Below are 26,518 nucleotides of genomic sequence, written 5' to 3'. Positions count from 1 at the left end.
CTTTGCCCTTCCTCTCACTTCCCCCACAGTGCAGAGAAGGAGAACAGTTCCCAGGTGAGGCCTTCTTGTGGCAGAATCCCCTCTGTTGGTCCTGCCAGCCGCCTGCTCTCTCTCCTCGGGGGAAGGGAGTCTGAGGCCCAAGGAACAAGGAGCGTGCTTTTCCTGGCCACTTACTGCCGGTGGGGCTCCCATGCACCCCTCATGCCAGTGGAGCTGGCCAGCCCCGTGTGTTGGTGGGACCCCCATCTCGTTTGAGGAGCAGTGAGCCTACCTGGGCTGACTTCTGTTGCAAGACTGGGGGTTTAAAAAATCTGGGCTTAGCTGGCCTTCTGTGAGGTCATGGGTTGCAAGTCCTAACTGCATTTCAGAGTTCTGTTTGGTTGCCTCTTGTGTTTTTTCAAGGACTTGTATTGGCTGGGAGGTACAGGGATCAAGTAGTTTGTACCACCTTGTCTGGACCAGCAGTCTTGCTCAGGGATTTTTAGAGGGTCAGGAAAAAGCCCTTATGACTACTCGTAACAACAACAAAAAATATTTAGTCATTCATGTGTAGCAGAAAGTACTCTATTCCTTCATGGTTTTCCTTCTCATAGTTCCCTATTAAAAAAAAAAAACCAGAACGCAATCTACCATCTCTCGCTCTCCCCCCTTCCTTCCCCCACCTCAGTAATCATGCTGCTGACACCGGCTTCTATGAATGGAAGCCCCAGGATGTTTGAATGTGCAGAAGAAGAGTTAAATGAAAGCCTCAGTTTCGGTTTTGCCGTGCTTTGTGGTGGGAAAGTGAGTCAGGTAATACTCTGGCCTTAGGCCACTACTTCCCTTCTACCTTCCGGCTAATGCCTCCTGTCGACCTCACCATGCTGAATTTCCCACGAGACAGAGTGCACTTTGAAAGACCATTAATCCTGTCTTGTACATCAGACTCAAAAATGGAAAGAAACCTTAAGTATAAATGCCATCCGGCTTTATTTGCTCGTCATCACTTACTTCTTTCAGATACAGTTGAGCGGATGCAGGCTTTTCCTCGAAAGAGCAGTTTATACAATGAGTTGAAGAAAGAATTTGTTTTAAATCTTTGAACAATAATTGGATTTAATTAACTTTGTCATTGATTGTTCCATGGAAGATGTCCCAGCCCTTGGCACACTTAAACAGCTTTCTAAAATTAAAAAAAAAAAGAGAAAGAGAGAGAGGGAGAAAGTTACTGATGAAGGTTTTGGATTCCAGTTCAGATACCCAAATACTCCACTCCTTTCACTTTTAAAAGAAATAACAAAAGATTTAAAGGAAGTTTAAGAAGTATTCAATAGTATGTATAACAGCTACCGTCTGACTGTGTTTCCTTCAAATTCCTATGTTGAAATCCTACCCCCCCAAGTAGTGGTATCAGGACCTGGGCCCCTTCGGAGGTGATTGGGCCCTGAGCAGGGAGCCCTCATGAATGGCATTAGAGCCCTTATAAAAGATCCCGCAGAGCTCCCTCGCCTCTTCCACCCTGAGGTGAGACTAAGAGGAGGTGGCAGTCTGTACCCTGGAGCATGGCCCTCACCAAACCATCTCACGCTGGCCCCCCGATCTTGGACGCCCCCCCTTCAGAACTGTGAGACACGAATTTCTGTTGTTTCCAATCTACCCAGTATGTGCTATTTCGTTAGAGCAACCCCAAAGGACTAGGACGATAACTCTAAACATTTATAAATGGAATCCTCAAATTCTAGGGAAAAAATCCATAGATTAAGATGTGAATACATTTTTCTCATTTGTTGGCGTCAAGAATGTAATTTTATATTTGTTATCTCAAGGGTTGGGGAGGTATGAGATGAGTCAACTATACTATAACTTTAAGAGTAGAAAAACTTGATTCTTTAGATGGATTTATTTGTGAGTAGAAATACTATAAAATGTTCTTAGGAAAGTAGTTGTAGCAAAGAAGAAAATCACACTTTTATAGGACTTTAGGGGAAAAACTTTATCTTAAGTTATTTTAGGTATGAAATTATTTATTGCTTTCATTTTTAAAAAATATGGCAGTAGTGTGAAAAAATGGCCCACCAAGGTAATCCATGTCCTTCTCCCAGCAACCTGGGAACTCATTGGCATCAGAGGTGGAGGCAGGGTCCAGGAGCCACGGAACACGGGTGGCCTCCCAAAGCTGGGAACATCAAGGGAATGGGTCTGCCACAGAGAGTCCAAAAAGAAGGCCCGTCCTGTGCTCTTTAGTTTTAGCCCGTCTCAGACTCCCGACCCCCAGCACTATAATAAATGTGTTTCGAGGCACTAAGTTTGTGATAATTTGTTATGGCAGCAATAGAAAACTAGCACAAACACCTAAGGAAGTTGCTGTTCACCTCTTTGTACTTGATCCACTCATTCTAATTGACTCAGGAGTTAAAGATAAAAGAGCTTCTGTGAGGCCTGCCTTCCCCCTGCTTCTGCTTCTGGTCGTAATACTTTTCTATAAACCAAATCAATTTCAAAGGACACATTATTCCCTTGCTGCACCTGTTAGCTCAGTTTTTATTTTATTTTATTTTATTTTACTTTAATTTATTAATCCCATCCGCCCATCCTCTTTCCGTTTGGCAACTGTCAACTTGTTCTCTGTATTTATGGGACTGTTTCTGTTTTGGTTTTCTTTGTTCATTTTTTTTTTTTAAGATTCCACATAGTGAGATTGTATGGTTTCTGTCTTTCCCTGTCTGACTTATTTCACTTAGCATAACTCCCTCTAAGTGCTCCGTTTACATTTTTCATCTGCAAGGAGCTTTGCCAGTATGCTGAGAGGGTTGGACGGTAGGAAGGCAGGATGCAGAAAATCACTTTTTCTACCTGATTAGAAAACTGCATATTCATATAAAAGTTACTGACTCCCCCACTCCCAACTTTTAACCTGTACTTAAATGTATTATGTATTTGTTAAATGTTCATACAGAACTTGATCTTCAGAATCTTCAGCCTAGCAACCTCACTTTTCTTATGGTATTATAGTAATAATAGTTCCATCTTATTGGAAATTTCCCGTCTTACAATACTATTCCATCTTATTATACTATACATTTTATTATCCTGTTTTTGCTAATCTTTGCCTTTTTTAAACCTACTTAATTAAGTATAGGTTACTTTCCACATTGGACCATGGAGCACAATGGGGTATATTAAAAAATCAAATACTTATGTATAAACTACAAAATAAGTGGCCACTTAGTAATCAGACTAAGCAACTAAATTTCACATTCTGTGGTGCCTCGTAAATGTTCCAAGTGTGGGTTGCCCCTGATAAGTTCATCTAGACATTATAAAAGATACCATATAAAAATGCATTTAAAATATATTAGTGTACCTCAAAACATTACATAGCTAAAATAAAAAAGCCGCAAAAGACTGGAAAAAATAGCAGAGTTCTAAAAAGTAAAGGTTTATTAAAAGGAAGCTATCTGTAGCATTTTTGAAAAATGAGAGCCCTAGAGAGTATCAGCAGAGTTTAAAATGTTAAGTGGTAACAAGACTTAAGTAAAAATTATACTTGGAACTCCTCATCACTATCATGTCCTTGGATTAAGTTGAGAAAATCCATTTTTCTCTCCACTCTGAATTGGAAACAGACATTTTACTAACAACTTGGAGCTAAATGTAGGCAAATGAATCAGCATAGCTTATGTCTTCCCTGACAAAATTTTTCCCTCTGTAAACTTGATCTGATTAAGATGTTTGATTAAGAAATATATACAAAATGGGCCCTGGCTGGGTGGCTCAGCTGGTTGGGGCATTGTCTCATAAACCAGAATGTTGTGGGTTTTATTCCCAGTCAGGGCACACACCTAGGTTGCAGGCTCCATCCCTGGTGGAGGCACACGCAAGAGGCCAATCCATGTTCCTCTTTCATCTCGCTCTCTCTCAAATCAGTAAAATATCCTTGGATGAGGATTAAAAAGAAAAAGAGAGAAATATACACAAAACGGGTGTATAAATGTGGTAAGAAAAGAGAAATGTCCAGAGTGGCCCAGAGATTCCCTTCCCATTCCTCACAAAGCAAACATGAGCCCCCGTAGACTGGATTTGGTTCTGTGTTGTTGCTACTCTGTGCTTTAGGAAAGCTAATTTTTTGTTTTGTGTGTGTGTGTGCGCGCGCGCGCGCGCACGCATGCGCTCAGCACGGGCTCTTTCTCAGCAGCTGGACTGTTTCAGGCGGGCGGGGTCTGATCCTACAGAGGCAGCTGGAAAGCACCCAAAGCCGAGCACCCCACACTTGGTGCGTATGGTGCTCGAACTGCCTGACAAGTCCCCACCATCCCTTACTAAGCCGTAAGCTGTAAAAAACAGACACGAGAGGCCCGTGTCCAGTGCCCTAAGTTCCCTCGCTGCCTTATCTGTTGTCCTCAAACATCTCCACTGGGTTCGGCCCTGTCGTTGAGAACAAGCCAGTCTCACCCTGTTTCCCAGCCTGGAAGACCTTAGGCCCTGGCTGGGAGGCACTCAGGCCTGCCTTTCTTGATCCTGGGACCCACACTGCCAAGTGGCCAGGCCCCGGCACCTGGGTCAGAGAAAGTTGGAGCAAGCTGCCCAGGACCTCTAGGGCTGTGCCTGGGCCGCAGGCAGCCGCCCTTGCCCCACAGACCTGAGCATGCTCAGAGGAGAGCATCGCCACCCCCAGGCTCTTTGAAGCCAGGAGGATGCCATCCTTTTTCCCAGAATGCAACAGTCCTCCACTCTTAAGAAAGTGCTTCCCTCTGACCACAGCATAGCAAAAGCAAGGGCCACTCAAACTTTTCTTTCTTTCTTTTTTTAAAAGGTTTTATTTATTTAAATCTTTAGAGGGGAAGGGAAGGAGAAAGGGATAGAAATATCAATGTATAGTTGCCTCTCCTGCGTCCCCTACCGGGAACTGGCCTGCAACCCAGGCATGTGCCCTGACTGGGAATCGAACTGCAATACTCTGGTTTGCAGGCCCCGCGCTCAATCCACTGAGCTACACCAGCCAGGGCAAACTTTTCATAGATTTGTCTTCTACTTCAAATCCTTCTTCAAATGAGATATGGTCTAACAGGAAGAAACTAAAAGAAAATGCGTACTCATTTTATTTTCAACTTAACGCAGAAAGGGCACTGACCCGGGAATTTGAGAGCTCGTCCGGACAGCTGGTGGGTAGCTGTGGGAAGCTTCTGAGTGGGAAGGAGGGCAACCTGGTGGTCCCCGTGGGCTGGAGTGAGAGCACACCGGGGCGTGCAGCCCTCAGCTGGGAGAACCGATAACAGCTCACCCCAAATACTCACTGGGTTTTCCCTGAAAAAGAAAGAAAATGAGGGGAGCCTATGAGGTGGCCCTGTGATTTGGATTCCTCCCAGTCTCATGCAGTCCACAGGTGGTCCTGAAAGGAGATTGTGTCCCCATTTGACAGGAAATTGAGGCTCAGAAAATGGAATAACTAACTTGTCTAAGCTCAAACAATGAGCGAAGGAAAGAAATAGCATGTGATCTCAGGTCCGTCTCTATTCTCCTGTAAAATATGAACATCTACCCTTAAAATCCACCAAATCACATGGCCTGGGAACTTAAAAGAAATTTTATCTCAGAAGAAACTTGGTCTTCATTCTCCCCTCCAACTAGCCTCCTGAGTGCCCATGGGAACAATGCCTGGATATTGTCACCTGTTTCCTTAATTATTGAAGTGAAATGTGCTCTTTATTTAAAAAAAACACGAAACTTACAAAAGTATTTACATTAACACTTAACACCCACACCACTCCCCCTAGCCTCCTGGGGTAACTACTGCTAACAAGTTGCTGTGTCATCTTCGACACTTTTTATAATCCATGCAGAGTGCATGTGCATAAAGGTACAGTTTTATAAAATAAGTGGGATATGATGTGTATTGAAACTACAGACAGTATAATTTGGCTGTCTCCCCACGTGGGTAAATACAGTAGAGCAATGCCAGTGTGTCGTGATGGCTGCTTGTTACTCCACTATTTATAATATGGGTGGATGTTTAGGTTTATACTTGTCCACCATTATAAATATTGCTGCACCGAGCATTCTGTGTTTGTAATTTGACAGGATGCTTCAAGTATTTCTGGACGACACATTTCTAAAGGTGGAGTTGGTCGGTAGATTTTAAATTTAGATGTCACCAAGTAGCCCTCCACAAAATTATCAAGTGACTCTTCTATCAACAGTTGGGCGCGGCCATTGATTTATGACTCATTCTGTCATTAATAGGAAAACTATAAATCTTCCTCAATCTGCTAGCTGTTTTTTAAAGATATGGATATCATATTTACTACCAATGACATTTAGTTCTACAGCCAAAAGGGCTGGCTAGCACTGCATTCCTGGACCAAGAGGCTGACCCCCAGCCAGACATGCTGGGCTGCCTAGGGCCTCCCCAGCACACAGGCTGCACGGCTGAGCTTACTGCGCGGCTTTGAGCAGGCCAGGCGCGCGCTGCCTTTCAACAGACAGGAAGAAGAAACTAAAGGTGGTGGGTGTGAGTCTTGGTCAGTCTCCCTCTTAATCTGAACCTCCTGTCTCTCCTCTTCCCACCTTTGTCCTCTTCCCCATTGCTAAGCATAATTGACGTACAACAAACTGCACATATTTAAAGCATACTCTTTATATATAATTGACAATAATCAATTTCTGGTGAGCACATATGTGTGTGGGATACACACACACACACATAGTGTAGACCTATTCTTAACCTTCTCTTCACCGACTTGATTGTTCATGAAAGCTTTGTGAAACATACTTCATGCCTGTAGCCTCTTTTCTCTTATTCTCTTTACAGCAAAACTGCCTAAAAGCTTTGTCTATCTTGTAGTATCCAATTTCTCTTGTTTGCCCTTTTTAAAAAAATTCTATTGAATATACTGGGGTCACATTGGTTAATAATATCATATAGGTTTCAAGTGTACAGTTCTATAATACATCATCTGTATTCTGTATTTTGTGTCCACCACCCAAAGTAAAATCTCCTCCTGTCACCATTTTCCCCTTTACTGTCTTCTACCTGCCCCGACCCCGCTTCCCTTTAGTAATTACCATACTACTGTCTGTGTGTGTAAGGTTTTTTTTTTTTTGCTTAAACTCATCACCTCTTCACCCAACCCACCAAATCCCCTCCCCTCTGACAACTGTCAGTCTGTTCTCTGTATCTATGAGTCTGTTTCTATTTTGTTTATTTGGTTCATTAGATCCCACGTATATGTGAAATCATATGGTATTTGTTCTTCTCTGACTGACTTATTTCACTTAGCATAATACTCTCCAGGTCTACCCGTGCTGTCACCAAAGGTAAGATTTCCGTCTTTTTCATGGCTGAGTAGTATTGCATTGTGTATTGCACAGCTTCTTTATCTACTCCTCTGCTGATAGACACTTGGGCTGTTTCCAGATCTTGGCTATTGTAAATAATGCTACGCTGAACATAGGGTGCATATATTCTTTCAAATTATTGTTACAGGTTTTCTTGGATATATTTTCAGAAGTAGAATTGCTGGGTCATAAAGCATTTCCATTTTTAATTTTTTTTAGGAAACCCCATACTGTTTCCACAGTGGCTGCACCAGTCTGCATTCCCACCAACAGTGCACTAGGGTTCCATTTTCTCCACATCCTCACCAGCACTTGTTGTTTGTTGGTCTATCGATGATGGCTGTTCTGACCAGTGTGAGATGATATCTCATTATGGCTTTCATTTGCATTTTTCTGATGACTAGTGACATTGAGCATCTTTTTATATGTTTATTGGCCATCTGTATTTCCTCTTTGGAAAAGTATCTATACAAGTCCTGGGGGTGGACAGGGCTGGGAATGTAAGACAGAAAACTGTACTTGAACAAGAATTAAATTAAAAAATTGAAAAAAATAAAAAAAAAGAAATATCAAGTCCTTTGCCCATTATTTAATAGGACTGTTTGGGGTTTTTTTTGTTTTTTGTTTTGGTGTTGGTGTTGAGTTGTCTTGTGTCTGCGCTTGAATTTACTCCAGTCAGGCTTCCATTCTCCACTGAACTGTCATCCATGACCTCCTTGTCTCTAAGTCCTGTATTTCAGTTGCTTACAGTTTTTCTCAACCCCTGTCTCTTCCCAACATCCAGCCTATTAGCAAATTATATCAGTTTACCATCATCATGTATCTGTTACCACCACTTTCTCGTGTTAAAAGAAACCATCATCTCTTGTCTGGATCACTGTGTGAGCCCCTAACTCCACGGTTGGTCTTCCATAGTGTTCAAATATAATACCCTCTAAACAATAGTTTACTCATATGTTCTGTTAGTTGTCACTCACATACCTCCTAGAACCTGAGCTCAATGAGGGGAGAGACTTTCACTGTGGTGTTTCCAGTACCTAGGATAGTATCTGGCTTATAGTTCACACTCATGTATTTAGATGAGTAAAAAGAAAAAGGAAAGAAAAAGATTAGTAAACTATAGCCCTAAGGCAAAAGAATTCAGCTCTTGACAGTTACCAGGAACCAACTGTGTTTGCTCCTAAAGCTGTTTATGCCAGGTTATTATAAAAATGATGTAACTGGCTAACTACATACTACATTTTCTAATAAAATATGTACAACAAGAAAATATTTCTGGAAAAACTAAGGTGAATTTTTTGTTAAATATTCAGTGAAGGCAAATTGCAGAAAGAGATTGCTTTAAATTTGCTGGTAAGAACAACTATAAATTTGGAGGAAACCATAAAAAATCTGCAACGTTTTTGCACTCAAATTGCTTTACAGAAATTTTAAGTTCTAAGTCCACTTTTTAAGAGCCAATTTGGAAGTACTATGTGGTGCTTTGCTGGTGTGGCTTTGCTTGGAAGATCTTGCAGAACCCCAGCTAGCAGACCCACATTCAAATTGGAAGGCTGGCTCTACAGTAGAAAGGCTGATAAATGAATACAAACTGCTATTTTAAGGTCAAATAAAATCCTTAATGTATTATTTTTATAATTTCATGTTCCAAATATGTGAAATTAGTTATTGGCTTCATCTGGGGTTTACTATAGGGCATCTGTGATTGTGAGTACACATGACTTGCGGTTGTTGTTGCTCAGGCAGATTTTGTCTGTATCTTATTTGTTTTACTTGGCAATATATCTTGAAGATCATTTATTACCAGTAAGGGTAGAATGTCTTAATAACTTTGAGAAGTTGAATAGGATTCTACTCTATCAACACAACAATTTATTTTACTTCCCTACTCATGGTTCCCTAGATCCTTTTCAATTTTTAAAAATAAAGAATGCCACAAAGAATTCTTTGTACCTGAATAATTGTATTGTGTGTGAATAGATAGGATAAATTCCCAGAAGTAATATTGTTGCAGTTTATTTTGACGGCTTTAGAGCTGATTGACTTTTGTTCAGGATTTATGTATTAGAACTTGCTTTGCGATACTCAGTATTGTTAGTTTTGAGTAACCGATGCTTTACTCTGAACTTGTAGTTAAAATAATTGAAATTCATGTAGAAAAATATGTTGCCGATTGTGAATTTGGAACTCTTTAGCCTAAATACCCACTTCCCACTTGAGTAATTGTTTTTGTGCCTTTAAAAACATTTTTCATAAAAGGGTTTGATAAGGGGAGATATCTTTGGCACACACACAGCTATCAGGATGTAGCAGAACACCTTGTGTCTCCCCCTAGTCTGCCAAGAGTCCATGCTTCATGGATATCAATCCAGGACATGAGGAGCCATAGCCAATCTCAGAAAGAGTGATCATATTTACAATTTTTCTTCTTCTTCTTTTCTTGTCTTTTGGCCATTAGAAAGTACACACACACACATGGGTGTGTAGTTTTTTAAAAAAAAACTATTTAGTTTGCGGGACTATTTCACAAATTTGTCTGGATTAGCTGTTGGATTACATTAATTTCTTTCTCCCTTTTGTTAGTAAGAAAATGAGTTATAAATGAAATTTCCACTACATTTCTTTGTCCCTGAAGTTTGTCTGTTGAGTAATACAGATCTTGTTGCTCCATGCCGGTAGTTCATGAACTACAAAGAGTAAAATCCACAGGAATCTGTCATCAGCTGTATTCCGTGAGCATTTCGGCTGGCTTATTATACTTGTTTAGACTTATATCATTTTGGGACAGTCTTCATTCGCAGCCAAAAATCAAATATGTTGCAAAACTACTTATAAATTCCCTGTTTATGGTGAACCTTTGCTAGGAAAAAAAATTCCTTGGGGGAATTTCATTTATTCTTTTAAAGGGATATAAATATTATTCAAATCTCCTTGGAAACAGCTGGACTGCAGTCATGCAATAAGTTTAGTATCACTTTCTGAGTTAGATGGGGTTGGTCTGAAGCTGACAATATTGATTTTCTGTGAGACCTAAGACTTAGTTTTAAAATAAGGGGGGAAATTTGCTTTTTAAAAAGTTTGCAGTCTATCACGAGGTTTAGGAGTGGTTTAAAAGATTTAAACCCTTCTATTGAAAAGATTCACCCTTCTATTCTCAGAAGGGTGAATTGTTTTCTAGATAAGAATATGTAAGTAGCATTATCCTTCTTGATTGGGCCCCGTAGCCTACTGCATGTGAAAGAAAAGAAATACTACTGTGCTTTTTAAGATACTTAAATGCTGTGACTGTTCTGAATGTGTGTGCAGGTATGGACTTGTGTGTGTGTATACACACAACACATATACAAGTATATAGCATATGTGTGCATATACATAAATTGTATTTTTTCCTAAGCTTAAAATATATCTCATTTTAAAGTGGCAGGAGCTCATACGAACATGCTTTGGTAGGCATATGGAGTAGAATTGTTTTTCAGTTCACCCTAAGACAGAAGTGAGTAGAAATCAGGAAACATATTTAGGGACAAAGGGTAGAGCTGTGACCCATCATAGCATGGTTTACCATGGTTTGGTTTTGTTGAAAGTAAATTTCAAGCATTTCCTGTTTTGTGTCCTCACAGAGACCCCAGGGGTCATGCGCTGCGCCAGAAGAACATTAGCTGCTATTCGAGTGAGTGTGTGTCTGTGTGTGTGTTGAGGGGGAGGTGTTATCAGGACATATAACTCAGCGCACCTTTCGTTTGCCAATTCTCTTGATTTCTTAGCATTTGGAGCTGAGGAGATGGCCATCCTCCTTCCATATTGTTTGAGCATCATCACAACGTCATTTTCTCCATTTGCGGATAAGGGCTTTGAGAGGAGCACACCTCTCCCTCAGAATGATTGTCTAGCCCTGGCTGGTGTAGCTCAGTGGACTGAGCACGGGCCTGTGAACCAGAGGATCGTGGTTGGATTCCAAGTCAGGGCACATGCCTGGGTTGCAGGCCAGTTCCCAGCAGGGGATGCACGAGAGGCAACCATACATTGATATTTCTCTCCCTCTCTCCTTCCCTTCCCCTCTAAAGATAGATAAATAAAAATCTTTAAAAAAAAAAGAATGATTGTCTAGTATATCAATTTGCCTACTCATTGGAGGGTGTCCCAATAGGGAAAAGCTGACTTTGCTGGCAACTGACTGTCATGTCTTCTCAGGGCATCTCCCCTCCAGGAAAGCCTCCTGCAAACGAGCAGATGTCTGCTGATGCCCCACAGCTGCATTTGTACATAATGCAGTGTCTTACGGGGAAACGGGTAGTATAGGAAACACAAAGCAGCATCAAAGAAATTATAATTGATATCTTCACAGATTCAAGAGGATATTGTAGTGATCCAATTAGGTCATATTGCTGTATAAAAACACCAATCAGAACAAAAACACCAATCAGAACAAAAGCATGTTTCTGAAAATAAAAAATTGGGTTGCCCAATCCTCTCTTATCCATCACTAATATATAGCCTTTCAATGTTAATTTTATATGCAGTTAGAAAAGAGGCACAAATTTAAAATGAAGAGAAACAACATTTTAAGAGTATGAGATTATATACTATAGTGTCTCTAGACTGCATTACTATAAGTGACTTTTACAATTTTTTATTTTTAAAAAGATTTTATTAATTTATTTTTAGAGCGAGGGGAAGAGAGGGATAGAGGGAGAGATGTCGATCTGTGGCTTCTTATACACCCCTGAGTGGGGACTGAACCTGCAACCTAGGCATGTGCCCTGACTGGGAATCAAACCAGAGACCTTTTGCTTCACAGGACAATGTCCAACTAACTGAGCTATACCAGTCAGTACTATAGCTCAGGGCTCTAAGAGATGTCTGTTTACATTTTTCTATATTTCTTAAACTTTCTATTGGAAAAAAAAGGCATAACAATTCAAGAAATTAGCTTCATGCTGTCATCTAGATAACAGTCACTGTAAGAAAAGCAGCTGACAGACCATTATTGAGAGTTATTGACAGTTAATGAGAATTATCCTTATCATCCTGTCATAAATTGTGTGTTCCTTTTAAGTAAACTGTATTACAAGTTATCAGAATGTAAATGTATAAAAATAATTCACCAATTTGAGTTCCTGCAAAAAAATGCAAGTATGACACTTGAAAAAGTCTAATGAATATTCAAACTTAACATTATGAAAGAACAGCAATTTTGCTCATAAATTATTAGGAATGTCCTTTGTACTTTAAAAAGTGGTCAGACATTCTATGCTGGATGGTAGGATGTTTCCTCTCTCCCCAATCTCTGATATCTAGAGCATGAATTTGAGACTTAATCATGATTTAATAGCCCTGCATGGAACTTGGAATCTTGAGGGATTGACACAAAGGTGTGTGGGACCATTAGTGATTTTTCTCGGCAGAGACTGTGGGATCCAGGGTCTGGTCAGGTAGTGTCATCCTACTGAACCATTCTTGTAGTGGCAGCCTGACTAATGCCATACCTGCCCTCACTCACGACCCAGCCGCATTCTCCAGAGTTTAGGAGATTCCATAGATAATCTGACACCCATCAGTATTAGTAACAGTAGGCTAGTTTATGCTACAGCAACAAATGTATATTTATTGAGACTTTTGCATATAGGGTCTACCGCATGCCCCTTTGGCTGTCTTGTGGCTCTCATTCAAAGGCCTTGCACACTGTAGGGCTTAATATTTGTTTTCTAAACAGGATTTAATGACTTTTCTACTAATTAGTTTTTCTTATTTTGGATATGTCTGGTAGGCACTTAGCTGTGACTTGCCAGTCCAGTCAGCAGAAGATACATTGAGTGTCCGCTGCAGGCCGGATACTGTTCTAGATGCTGGAGATACAGGCAGGAAATAGCTTTCCTTCCTTTTCAGAGCCCATGTCTTCACTGAAGGAAGCTAGGACATAAACCAGTGAATAAGATAATTTGGTGGGGGAAAGGATTATAAGGGGACTAAATGGTCATGGAAATATACTGTAACAATTAGTGTAAAAGGAGATGATTTGGGTATAGATAAGGGATATGAAGATGGTGAAGTAGAATAATGTAACAGGGGAGAGGGGGCCGCTTTAGCTAGGGTAATCATGGGTAGATTTTGTGGTAAGCAAAGTAGATAGGAAGATCTACAGAAAGAGTAGTCCTAGGTGAAGAAACCATAAATGCAAATGTCCTGAGACAGAAACGAAGTTTCTTGGTGTGTGTGCTTAGAAGCCGGTGAGTGAGAGGTGAGTGGGAAGAGATAAAGGTGCAGTCTGGTCTGGTGGGGGCATTAGGGACCACAACAAGGATTTCAAACAGGAAGCCTTGGTGGGATTTTAAGCAGGAAAGTGATATACTGTGAATTGACTTACGCATTCTGGCTGTTCTGTGCACGTTGAATTTTAGGGAAGAAGCATGGAGGAAGAGGAATTGGTTAGGTTAGGAACCTGTGGCAAAAGGCAGATAAGAGGTACTGCTTGCTTGGCTAGAGTTGCAGCCATGGAGAGGTGGTTTCTGCCGGCTGTTTTCAACCACAGAGGTTCTTCTGTAAGAGGTAGGGCTAGCACGCGTGCCCCATCAGCATGGGCTCTCCCCTGTACAGCTGCAGGCTGAGAGTCAGAGTCTGCAATGGGATGTGGAGCAGGTCTGTGCATGCGGCTCACTGCTTCCTGTGAAGGAGAGGATATGGTGCTGGGAGGCATTCTCCTTCACAGGGAGGCCAGCGCTGTGATCAGGACAGTATTACGGGACTGGGACTTGCACCCAGGAATACTCACATACTGAGTGTCCTCCCTGCTTTGGAGATCTGTGAATTTTGAATGCCCTTCTCTAAAAGATAAATGTGCCTATGGGTCTTACGCAAGAGAAACAGTAGAGTACATTACACAATGAATAAAAGCATGACACTTTAAATGTATGAAACATTCACCGTGACCATGAAAAAGTGGAAGTGTTGGGCACTAAACTAGGTGAAGGGAGATTGCTATTGGGAGACAGAGGACTTATTGTGGGGCTTTCTCTGTTGTGTTAACTGTATGTATATTCTTAATGTTCTAGAAAACAGATTTTGTAATCAATCTAGGTTACTCTTTTAGAGAAAAAAGCCTGAATCTCAAAAGTATCGTTTACACACATTTATTTCCATTGCAATGATCACTTGACTAAGAATAAGCTTTTACTAGGGTCTGTTGTCTAATATAGACTCTTTTATGATAATGTATAATTTAGAAGGATTTCCTAGCTAGCCAGGTCTTATATATGTAACTTAACAGCGGACATCACTATATGACTAGAGAAATGAATTAAAAGTAGGTTGGATTCTGGGGTACCAAGGTGCTGCCCTGGGGAAATAATATAACTTAGGGACAAAATAAAAAGTTGTTTCTGTATTTGAACACTTATTTCCATCCCCCTGTCCTTGATCTCCACCCATGACCCTGAGAATGAGAAACCCGTTCCTGAGATTCTCATTGGAAGAGCGAGGCCAAGTAGAGATTAACTTGGACACAGCCTGGGTGTAGAATTGATTTACCTTGTTTTAGATCTGTGGAATGTCTGATTTTTTTTTGGTAGAAACATAATTTGCCAGCCAGACTGGAAATGCTTTCTGTTTTTTCCATCAACGCTCTTGGGCTCTCTCCCTGGAGGTCTTCTCTGTTAGATACTTTCCCTCTTTAATTCTGGTTCTTGCGTTCCTTATGTAAGTGAAGACCTACTAGCCAGGGAAAGGTCACTCGAGAAAAAGTCTAATTGTGAGACCAGGTGGTAAGCATTGTTCAGCTGATGGGGTTGTATAGACGTGCGGGAAGGTGGGGCAGGTAACTCGATCAGGTTCTGCAGCTGTGACCTGATGTTTCAAAATATCCTCCCTCCTCCCTGCTTTTGGCGTCCACATTCCAGCACCTCTCCTTGCGTCTTGGTGGGTAGCAGGGCCCTCACGGATGGGCTTGACAGGGGTGTAAGACGGGAATGAAGCTTGCTCCAGGAAGAGAAACTTCTGCTGTTTATTCCAACCCAGACATTGTTTCTGAACATCCTTCTCCCCATGTTACTTGTAATATTGGCAAATCATGCAGAATGTAACTCCTCTTGTTCAGCATACTTAGAGACAGTTTTCCTGGGATTCAAATTGTCATCAGCCTATCATGATGTCTTCAAGGCATCTCCACCTGATCCTGCAGGTACCTCAAACTCAAGATGTAAACGCAGGTCCTCATCTCTGTTCTCACCTCAACTCAGAAAACCCCAACCTTTCCCCCCCGTGTTTCCTCCTGCAGTGAAAAGTAGCATCGTTCTTCCCTCACCTGGTGGATAACCCAGGAGTCATCCCAGACTCCTGCATCTTTCTTATCCATTTCTTGCTGTCCATCTCCGAGATACTTTTCTCCTTCGATACGTCTCTCCTCATGGTCACAGCCCCAGTTCAGGCTCTCATTATTTCTCCTCTGGAATTGGGAAGCATCTGATGTTTTTGCCATTACTTTTATCTGGATCATTTTTTCATCCACTCTGTTACAGTGTTGTATATTAAATGAGAGTCTAACCCATGAGGCCAATGAAATTAAACTCTTATAAGAGGAGGGGCAGATGAGAATCATTATTTCTTACAAGCTCTGCTGGTTATTATAGTGTGTGGCTAGGGTTGAGAATCGGTGAGCTGGAGAAATGTGAAATGTCTGAGTCAGGCCATGTACAAGGTCTTCATGACCTTGGACGTCTTATCTGCTGCCACTTCTGCTTCTGACTTTACAATAAATAATGGTAATCTACACGTGCTTCCTCTTACTTTCATGCTGTTACATACCATTCCCTGGTTTTATGCCCTAGTCTGTGGGGACTCGTCCATCAGAAACATTCTGGAACTAAAGCACTGTTTCTGTGGGGTGCCACGTTATTTTCTTCTACATCTTGGTAGGTATTGAGTTAACTTGGGAGAACCTCCAAAATGATTTGGGGCTTCTGTGCTTCAGTGTGTTTCCTCACCTTACCCTCCTGTCATCCTCCTTACACCCAAGCGCAAGCTCTAGGAATGTCTTACAGGCAGGATGGTGTTATGTCAGAGCTTTTGGAAATGCCAGATCTTCGTGGTCCAGAGCATGCCTCCCTGTTCTGCCCCAGAGGAACTCTGCCCTGCACTGTACCAGCCTTTACCCAGTATGCCACCCACATACTGTAGGTCAGGCAGTGAGGTGGGCGTGCAGTGTACAGAGGACTTCACAGGCTGCGTCTCACTTTGATCCTTGCTGTACCGTATGGAGTTGACAGGGCACTGTTCGTTACTTGCCCACTTTATGGATGTGGACATGGAGGTTCTTTTTACTCTTCTCAACCTGCCTTATAGGTATATACTTGAGTCTGTACAGATTATGTGTTGATAGGGTCCACAGCGTACTATGACCTGAATGAATGATGATTACCTACTTATTACTGAAGGGGCTTGGGTGCAGTTTTTGTTTTTAGGAGCTTGTTGGCAAATCCATACTTTGAAGAAACTTAATTTCATGATATTCACTCACTATTGTTTAGGAGTCTAATCACCTCGGAATTTTCCAGGCCCCATCTTCCTCTTATGTAGTCCATTAGCATCCTTTGGTCAGTTTGGTTCATGGTACCTCTGTGAAAAAGGAGGGGACACTTGTATAGTTGGTTTTGGATGTTGTTTTTTTGAAGCCTGTCCTGTGAGCTCTTCAAATTACTCAGTCGAGTCTTGCAGTGCAAACACAGTGCTAGGACTGTGTCCTCGGGCCTAACCACAGTACTGAGAACACTGCTTTTCAGTGAGAAGAAGGGAAGAGGACTTTGAGCTCCTCAAAGAAGCCTCCGTGCAGATTAGCCCTGGTGTCAGGCCACAGTGTTTCCCACTTCTTGTCTCCAATCTCGCAAGGCTCCTTGCATTCATTTTGGGGGAGAGATCTAAAATTTAGGCCTGTTAGACTAGTTTATGAGACAATGGCTTTTATTTAAAAAATCGCGCTCTTCTTGGATTTAAGAATGAGAAGAAATTATAAATAACGAAAGATTGCATCTGACGTCTGTCATTTTTGAACAAAGTCATACAGTTTGAGCAAGTCCATGTGAATAAGGATTTCCCTTCTGCTGCCTGGCACGAGCAAAGGATCATTTTGTTTTAAATAAATCTATTGAGCTACATGTTGCTGGTATCTAATCAAGCTCTGAATTTGAGTTCAATTAGAGCTTTGATAAAAGGAAGGGGAAAGGAAACTTGAAAGAATGCTGTCCCATTCATGAAGGACTTGCATGTTTTAGTCTCCAAGTAAATGGAATAATGGGGCTATGCATGTTCCATCCAAGCATTTTCCTCCCTGGGAACGATTCCCTTCCTGGCTTCTGAATGAATAATGCATCGTTTTGGAAACTCAAGAGGCATTCCTTTGATTTTCCTTTATGTTTAGCTTTCTGAGCGATTTTTGAGCAAGGTAATGTGAGGACTTGGAATAAGTACTTTATTAACAAATTTATTTGAAGTTCAAATAGCTTCTTAACTCTTCTCTCCTGATGTTTGAAATATTTTTTTCTCTCTAAGGAAAGTTAAGGTATTGTATTTATTAGAAAATGAAGCACCTTGGACAGTTTTCAAAGTGAATGGCAGTTTAAAACCAATACACATTTGTGTTTTAGAACAAAGAGCTTTACAGGGATACTTTTCTCCTGTCTTTATTTTCATTTCTCTGCTAAAAAAGGTTCAAAAAAGAAAGCTCACATTGAACACAACCGGGCTGTTTGGAGACTAAATTGTGTTTGTTTACATTTTGTGAACCTCGTTCCTTGAGGCTAGTCCAAGGTCACTGCCACCTCAGTCCAAAGCCCCGTTTACCTAGGCCAGAGGCATTTAAACCTAAAAACTCAGAAGCTCTTCTGGGATCGTCTCTATTTGCTGTCGGCTCCTTGTGTAGCTTATTACACATGTCGGGGAGATGTAATGGGACCTGACAGTGCCACCCATTCATTGGGTGCCTGTTCTCTTAGCTGAGGATCCCAGGTCATCCCGGAGTAACACGGAGGGAGATGGGGATGCTGTTTCAGAACCTCCGTTTTCCCTGGAAGCCAAATGAATGATTTCAGGAACTAAAGAGCTAGAACTAAGAATATAACCGACAACTCCATTCCTTTTACAGTTCTAGTAAACTCTCAATGATTCCGCATAGTTGGGGCAGAAAGAGGATAAATAAAGTTGATCTAAATCGGTAAACCATCTAAAGCATATAAAAGTTGGGTTAAAATATTTAATTTTATTCATTTCAAGAAGAGAAAATACAAAAGTGTTTTCTGGAGTATGGACTCTGGATTCAGCCACTATAAGCAGAAACTCTGAGGTTTGTCTGCCACATTCTAGTATCATGGCTTTAAGCAAGTTGTTTCAGTTTGGAGGGTCTCAGTTTCTTCATCTATAGGATGGGATAACTGTGTCTATCTCATTTGGCTGTTGTGTGGATTAAATGGGTTAATATTAAAAAAAAATATGTAGAAAAGCACCACTTAAGTGACTGTTGAATAAAAATAAAAGTAAACAGACATCTTATCATTGGGAATTGCTCTTTCTAAAGAGGCTCATGCTACTGAGCAGATACAAACAATATTATGGTTATTGTTGTTACTGCTAAAGAATACTGCATGATTTTTTCTTAGCACTCCTGTACTCCTCACAATGAAGCTAATAAAGTGAATGTAATCATTATTATTAGAGGAGAAAACTGAGGTACAAAAATAGTTTGCCCAAATTCACCCACTTTAGTAAACATCAGAGCAAGGGTGTGAGCCCATTTGACCCGAATCCAGAAACTGCGCCTTAAACAACACTCGTTAGAGTACTGATCTTTTGCCTAAAAACAGTCTTATGTTGCTGAGAACCATACTTCTGCAAGGGTCAAAGTGTATAACCTGAATGTAGTTTTTCATGTTTCAGTTGCTTAGCAACTCAGTGTTTTGCTCAAAGTAATTATTATCATAAATGTTTCACAAATACTCTGTTTCAATAGGGTCTGCATTAATAAGATTTTAATAAATTGATTACTTTATCATCATTAAAATTTTTTTGATTATCCAGACTATGAACATTTGATTTCAGATGGTGATCTGGTGGCTTTGAATTTCAGTGTTTTTATATTAAACTGATATTACTTCACCTTATGATTGCTTGCTTCATAATTATATACATATATACATATTTTTGTTCTCTCTTTTTAAAATCCTCCCGGTTTCCATCCTTGTCCCTGTAGGTGCCTTTATCATCTGCTGGACTCCTGGACTGGTCTTGCTGCTTCTCGACGTGTGCTGCCCCCAGTGCGATGTCCTGGCCTACGAGAAATTTTTCCTCCTGCTTGCTGAATTCAACTCCGCCATGAACCCCATCATCTACTCCTACCGCGACAAGGAGATGAGCGCCACCTTCAGGCAGATCCTCTGCTGCCAGCGCAGTGAGAACACCAGCGGCCCCACGGAAGGCTCCGACCGCTCCGCTTCCTCCCTCAACCACACCATCTTGGCTGGAGTTCACAGCAATGACCACTCCATGGTTTAGAAAGGAAACGAGGAAGGCAGCCATGGTCTATGGAGGGACCAAGAGCCTCCCCCCACCGAAGTGCCAGGGCAAGGTGTGGGGTGTCCGAGAGAGGAAAAATAAACTCATGTACTTAAACACTAACCAATGGCAGTATTTGTTCCTAGACACAGCAAGACTTGATACATGTTGAAAATTAGATCATGTGACGAACCTCACCTGGATCCCCATTCCTTCTGAAATTAGAAAGTGGAGACCTTGTCATGGAATTTATGAGTAGGCGCTGGAGTGTCTGTTTAGATAGACTGCACTAACTAGACTTCAAAGGGTTTTGTGTGGCTTGGTGCAGGTCAGAGTACATTTTGACTAGCTGAATCTACAACTTCATTTACATACAGACTTCCCTTTTTTGTTTTTAAAGGATACATTTCATTTAATAAACATGTTTATGCCTATCAGCATGCTTGCGATGGATAAGACTATAGACTGTTTTGAAACTACCATAACTTCATTTTTTTCCTTATGTAGGAAAACTGTAAATTAGAATTATTTTTGTTAGAAAGCATGCATGGAATGTATGTATGCAGTATGCCTTACTTAAAAAGATAAGAGGGTATTAATTTTAAATCTTCTAGAAAATAGTAGAACCTAGATGTCAAAGCCGGTATTTGTTTAGGTTATGAAGCAAACGATACTCTAATCACAATATTATCTTTTGTTAAAGTGTTGTAACACATATAAAACAAAAATGGGATGTAAGTTTATTATCAAAATAATATGTACTCTAAAAAAGTCATAGAAGATGCACAGTAATAATGTTCCCACATATTTATATCAAGTACATTCTAATTATTAGTACATCTGAGGAATTTTTAAATAGTCTGTGTTTTTCTGTATTATGAAATAATACATAGTCATTGTAGAAAACTTGAAAAATGCAGACACATATAAAACAGAAAATATAATTACTCATAATATCACAACCCAGAGGTCATCAGCGTTATCAGCTCTCCCCCTACCCCATGTATGCCTATATATACATATTATATGCCTTTTTATATAATTGGGATCATACTATAAACAATTTTATAACCAGGTTTTTTTCACTACAGAATTGCCATATTTAATATCCTATGGCATTAAAAATTTTACAAAAACTTACTTTTCATGGCTATATAATGTTCCATGTAATGTATGCAACTCAGTTTATTTAACCATTTCCATATTGTTGATTACTTAGGTTATTTCTAATTTTCATTATTATAAATGATGTTGCAAAAATTTTATGTACATAAAACTCTCCATATAATTGATTATTTACTTAGGACATGTTCTCATGAAGGATTTTTTTTTAAATGTGAAATGTCTTTTTATACTCATACCTTTTATAAAAAGGGATTTCCTGCTTTGCACCTCATGGGTGACAATTGTGAGGAAAGCCAGTTAAATTACCTTTTTACAAAGGAAGCCCAGTGGTTAGTTTAGAGTGACTTTTTATGTATATGAAACAAGATGGACTAGAAATGGTCAGCTAGCACAAATAACCAGGATACCCTAATTCATAGGTGTAGCGATTCCAAATTTTGCTCGAGGGACCAACAATTCAGCTCTTGGTAGCCATACCTGTCATGCATCATTAGAATTCAAGAAAATGCAAAATCAAATGTGCCAAGTGAATGAAGGATCTTCTTCATATTAAGGATCTTGGGATCCTTCTGCAGCAAATTGGTTGAGTGTCAAAATGTGACTGGATACTGTGTATTCTCTCAGAATCACCCCAGATAGACTGCGGCCATATTAGGTGATACCTACTTAATTCATTGGCTAGAAAAACTAGTGAATGAACCAGTTGGTTGTGATAAGTAACCAGTAAAGTCACAGTCATGAAGCAGGTCTGGGAAAGTCGGGAGGACGTTTAAGAGGAAGATGTCCAGAAGGAGGAGGATTGTCTGGGGAGGGGGAAGTCGTGCATAGTCACCATTGGAACAGAGGGCAGACATGTGAAGTGCCCAGAGTGAAGAGAGTGTGGATAACCTGTTAGCAGAAAGGCATTTGCACATACTTCATACAGTATGAAGACCATGCAGAGCATTTTATACTGGAAGTGAAAGAAATGAACTTGGACTTTTACTCCTGTGCATGTATTCTGAAGGTGATGTGGACTATTGGACATTAAAAGCATACTAATTGGACCTTAATAAATCCTTCTCAATCAGTGTTTGGCAATGTGTGGTTCTGGTCAGGGCTATTCTCTTGTTCAAGTCTTTGGTTTGCATTGCATGCCACCTTTCTTCCTGTGACCTTCTTTATCTCTGACTTCTGAAGGGAAACTCCCACCGTGTGCTTCCCTAGCTCAGAACTGCTGTTTTCAGTCTGAGTAATAAGTTTTTCCCGTGTCCAGTTTATATTGCATTAAAGTCTGAGGGACAGTACATTTCTTCAACAGTATAACTGTTAGAGTAAGTTTCCTTTGGAAAAAAACCCTGATTTGTAAGATGATTTTTTTAATGATGGCTTATGAAAAGCTCTTACTAGGAGTTTATAATGTTACCTGGTCTTTATGCTTATAGATTTAGTAATGAGATAAAAGTGATGGGTATCTTCCCATTATATGCTAATTATATTCTTTTCAATGTATTGCTAGGATGTTGGAAAATCATAAAATGTTTATTCGAGTAAGTGTCCTAATGAATATTTGGAAGAGAATTCTGTACCTTTACATTTAGGTGGATGTTAAGATTTTTTAGAAATCTTATGTCTTAGAAATCTTCCCGGATTAGCCACCGCTCACATATACTGGTCCCCTCTTCTCCACAGTTTCACTTTCCACTGTTTCAGTTCCCAGGGTCAACCATGGTCTGAAAATAAATGGAAAATTCCAGAAATAATTCATAAGTCATGAATCACATGCTGTTCTATGTAGCGTGGTGAAATCTTGAGTGATCTGCTTCATTCCACCAGGACGTGGACCGTCCCTTTGTTCAGCATCTCCACGCTGAGTTCGCTCTTCCCCCTGGGCCCGGTCGTCACTTCATGGCCATCTTGTTATCAGAGTGACTGTCACAGCACTGTGGTCAAGTGACCCTTATTTTTTTTTTTTTGTGGATGTGTAAATTTTATTTATTTTATTTTTTAAATATATTTTATTGATTATACCATTACAGTTGTTCTATTCCCCCCTTCATTCCCCTCTACCCGCACCCTCCCTCCCCCACCATTCTCCCCCCCCCCCTTAGTTTATAACCACGTGTCTCAAGTACACGTGGATACTGTACTTGGATTCTATATTTCCCCCACTATTCTTGCCCTCCCCCTATCTATTTTCTACCTACCATCTATGCTATTTTCTGTGCCTTCTCCCCCCTTCTCCCCCTTCCACCCCCCTGTTTCTAACCCTCCATGTGTTGTTCATTTCTATGGTTCCACTCCTGACCTAGCTGTCCTCTTGGTTTGCTTTTGTTTTAGGTGTGGTTGTTAATAACTGTGAGTTTGCTGTCCTTTCACTGTCAATATTTTTCATCTTCTTTTTCTTATATAAGTCCCTTTAGCATTTCATATAATAAGGGCTTGGTGATGATGAACTCCTTGAACTTGCCCTTATCTGAGAAGCACTTTATCTGACCTTCCATTCTACATGAAATCTTTGCTGGATAGAGCAATCTTGGCTGTAGGTCTTTGGATTTCATGACTTGGAATACTTCTTTCCAGCCCCTTCTTGCCTGTAAGGTCTTATTTTGCTTATTAATGATCCCAGAGTGCAAATGCAGAGGGGCCGTGCGTCTGTGCCAAAGAGAAGCTGTGCCGCGCTTCCTGAAAAGGTGGGAGTTCTTAAGAAGGAAAGAAAAAAATCACAAGCTGAGGTTTCTAAGATCTACAGTGAAAACAAATCTGTGAAATGCAATATTTTGGGAGAGAAAGACCAAATTCATATAGCTTTTATTACAGTATATTATAATAACTATTCTGTTTTATTATTGTTATTCGCTTACTGTGTTTCATTTATACATTTATATTGGCAGGTATGTATAGGAAAAACATAGCGCATACAGAGTTCAGTACTTTCTGTGGTTTTAGGCATCCACTGGGGTCTTGGAACGTATCCCCAAGAGTAAGAAAGGATTACTGTATTACCGTTTTTCATATAGGAAGCCAATAATTTATATATTCAGCTAATGTTACACAATGCGTGAGTCTTATTGGTTTTTGCATTCTCTTTCCTAATTATTGCTTTAGGTTACATACACTCTTCATCTCCTAATTTATTCCATCATTCTCTCAATCTCTGAAATGTCAATGTGTGATATTTCTAGAGTTTCTGTTTAAACCCAGGGTGTGACTCCTGCTGGATAAAAACTGTTGAAACACGTATTTATCAGGTCTCTTCATACCACAGTAAACAGAAAATTTTTATGTAAAGACCTTGGGAAACAAATTTTTTATTTTTTAACAAAGCGAGCCTCTCCTGACCCCCCGCCCTCAAGCAGGACTGGGCTTCATCTGTGGGTTGGGCCGGTTTGGATTTGGGCACCACCTGACGGGAGACGTGTGAGGAGCTGGAAGAATCCCAGTGGGCTCCAGAGCAGGACCCTTCACGCTGTCATGTTCTCCTGTACCTGGTATAGTCCGCGTAGTAAACCTCTCGTTCTCCCCTCGAGTCCCTACTGCTTATATTCACAGACTACTCACTAATAACCTGCTTAATGATGTGGCGTGTAAAGGCCATTGTTAAAACTAAAGCAGAGGTTCGCAAACTGGGACACACTGGCCAAATCTACCTGTTTTTGTATGACGTCCGTGGTAGGGATGGGCTTTCCATCTTTAAGTGATTGGGGGAAAGAATATTTTCTGATGTGTGAAAATGACATGGAATTCACATGGGAGCTTTTCCTGGCGCTCAGCCGCACTCCCTGGGTGAGGTTTTGGCCGTGGCCGCCTTTGTCCCACAGCGGCACAACCGAAGAACTGCGGCGGAGCCTAGTTCTAAAATGCTAACTGTCTGACCCTTCCCGGGAGAAGCGTGCCCACCTATGATTTAGAAAACTCCATTGCCAATCAGGCTGTCTTCACTGTGCCGTGCGTTTATCGGAGGAGGAGAGAGAAGCTGGGCACACTGTCGCCTCTTGAGCACTCAACTGCAGAGCAAATCACAACTGCCTTTTTAACAAGAAACGTAGTTTTCTTTTGAAACAGTCTCCAGCTGACAGAAAGGTTTGCTGGATTCCCAGAACCTTTTCCCCCCCGAACCATTTATAAGTTGCCAGCTTGGTGGCCGTGACCCTTGAGTCTTGTGTGATTGTTACTGACCAGCACATCATCCTCAATCCCCTGGGGGCGATCATGGAAATCAGGAAGTTCATGTGGATGCGTAAACCAACATGCAGTTCACAGACCCCACTCATTCAAGTTTAACCTATTTTTCCCAATGTTTCTTACAGCAAAAGAACCCTGTCTAGGATTACTGCTTTTTGTATTTAGTTGTCCTATCTCTTAAGTCTTTAATCTTGAGCAGCCCCTCAGTGTTTTCATGACCTTCGTGTCCTTGACATTTAAAGGTCAGTTAGTTTATAGAATGTCCTTGACATTTAAAGGTCAGTTCGTTTATAGAATGTCCCTCAACCCATGTTTGTCTGATATTTCCTCCTGATTAGAATCACCTTGTTTACCTTGACCTAAACAACACAGAAGTGTGGTTGCGGTTCTCACTGTGGTTCGTCCCGTGGTGGAGCGCGGGATGTACAGTTGTTCCTTTATTTAGCGACGTTAACTTTGATTGCTTACTCAAGGTGATTCTGACAGATTTCTCCACTGTGAGAAAAACTACTTTTTTCCCCCTTTATGATAAGAATTTTGTGGGAAATATTCTGTTCCTCATCAAATTTTGACATCTAGTCTCAGCATCCATTGATATTGCTTGAATGAATTAATCACTACACTAATGGTTACCACATGAATTTCTTTTCTCTTTAAGAATGCATTAGTTAGCTCTCTACTGGGAGAAGAAAAATTGTCCTCTCTTATTTAATTATTTATGTCAGTATGAGCTCATGGATTCTGATTTTAGTTAATTAGTTGTCATGTTGCTATCATTTTAAAATTAAACTTTACTTTTGAAATAATTCTGGGCTCATAAGCAGTTGTAAAAAATAATATGGAGAGATCCCTCTACATTTGACCCAGTTTCCCCTGGTGGTGATATCTTGCAAAAGCACAGTATAACATCACAACCAGGATATTGACATTGATACAGTGAAGGATATTGGCATTGATATTGACATTGATATAGTATAGAATAGTTCTGTCTCCACAAGGATCCTTCCTGTTCACTTTTATAGCTACACTCAATCCCCATCCCCACTCCTGACCCTTAGCCACCACTAAACCTGCTCTCCATTTCTTCAATTACATTTTAACCATTTTTTAAAACTGAAACTTTTAAAATTACTTTGTAACAGGGATTTCAGGGTGTGGGGCTGGTCTATTGGGTTGGCCAAAAAGTCCATTTAGTTTTTTCCGTAAAATAAAACACATTTTTCATTTTCACGAGTAACTTTGGTTTGGATCTTTTGAGTATGGCAGCTACTTCCCACATGATGTTAACACTGATTGTTCTCATTTAGTGTCTCTCGTGCATCCCCTGCTGGGAACTGGCCTGCAACCCAGGTATGTGCCCTGATTGGGACTCGAACCTCGATCC

At 40.6% G+C, this 26,518-nt stretch overlaps 1 protein-coding gene across 5 annotated transcripts in view; it reads left to right on the top strand.

The window, feature by feature from the left end:
• LPAR1 (lysophosphatidic acid receptor 1) overlaps nucleotides 1-22,050 on the top strand; it is a 124,706-nt gene extending 102,656 nt beyond the window's left edge. For all 5 annotated transcript variants that reach the window (XM_037035915.1, XM_037035912.1, XM_037035910.1 and 2 more), the window contains one exon: nucleotides 19,544-22,050. In XM_037035915.1, the coding sequence (XP_036891810.1) occupies nucleotides 19,544-19,845 (302 nt within the window). In that variant the 3' untranslated portion in view covers nucleotides 19,846-22,050. The remainder of the gene's footprint in view (nucleotides 1-19,543) is intronic.
• Nucleotides 22,051-26,518: the final 4,468 nt, after the last annotated feature.

This window comes from Sturnira hondurensis, unplaced genomic scaffold, assembly GCF_014824575.4.
Source record: "Sturnira hondurensis isolate 20B ecotype Veracruz unplaced genomic scaffold, ASM1482457v3 Scaffold0022566, whole genome shotgun sequence".
Lineage (NCBI taxonomy): Eukaryota > Metazoa > Chordata > Mammalia > Chiroptera > Phyllostomidae > Sturnira > Sturnira hondurensis.
The sequence above is the reverse complement of the archived record's forward strand: the minus strand, read 5'-3'. Positions and strand labels throughout refer to the sequence as shown.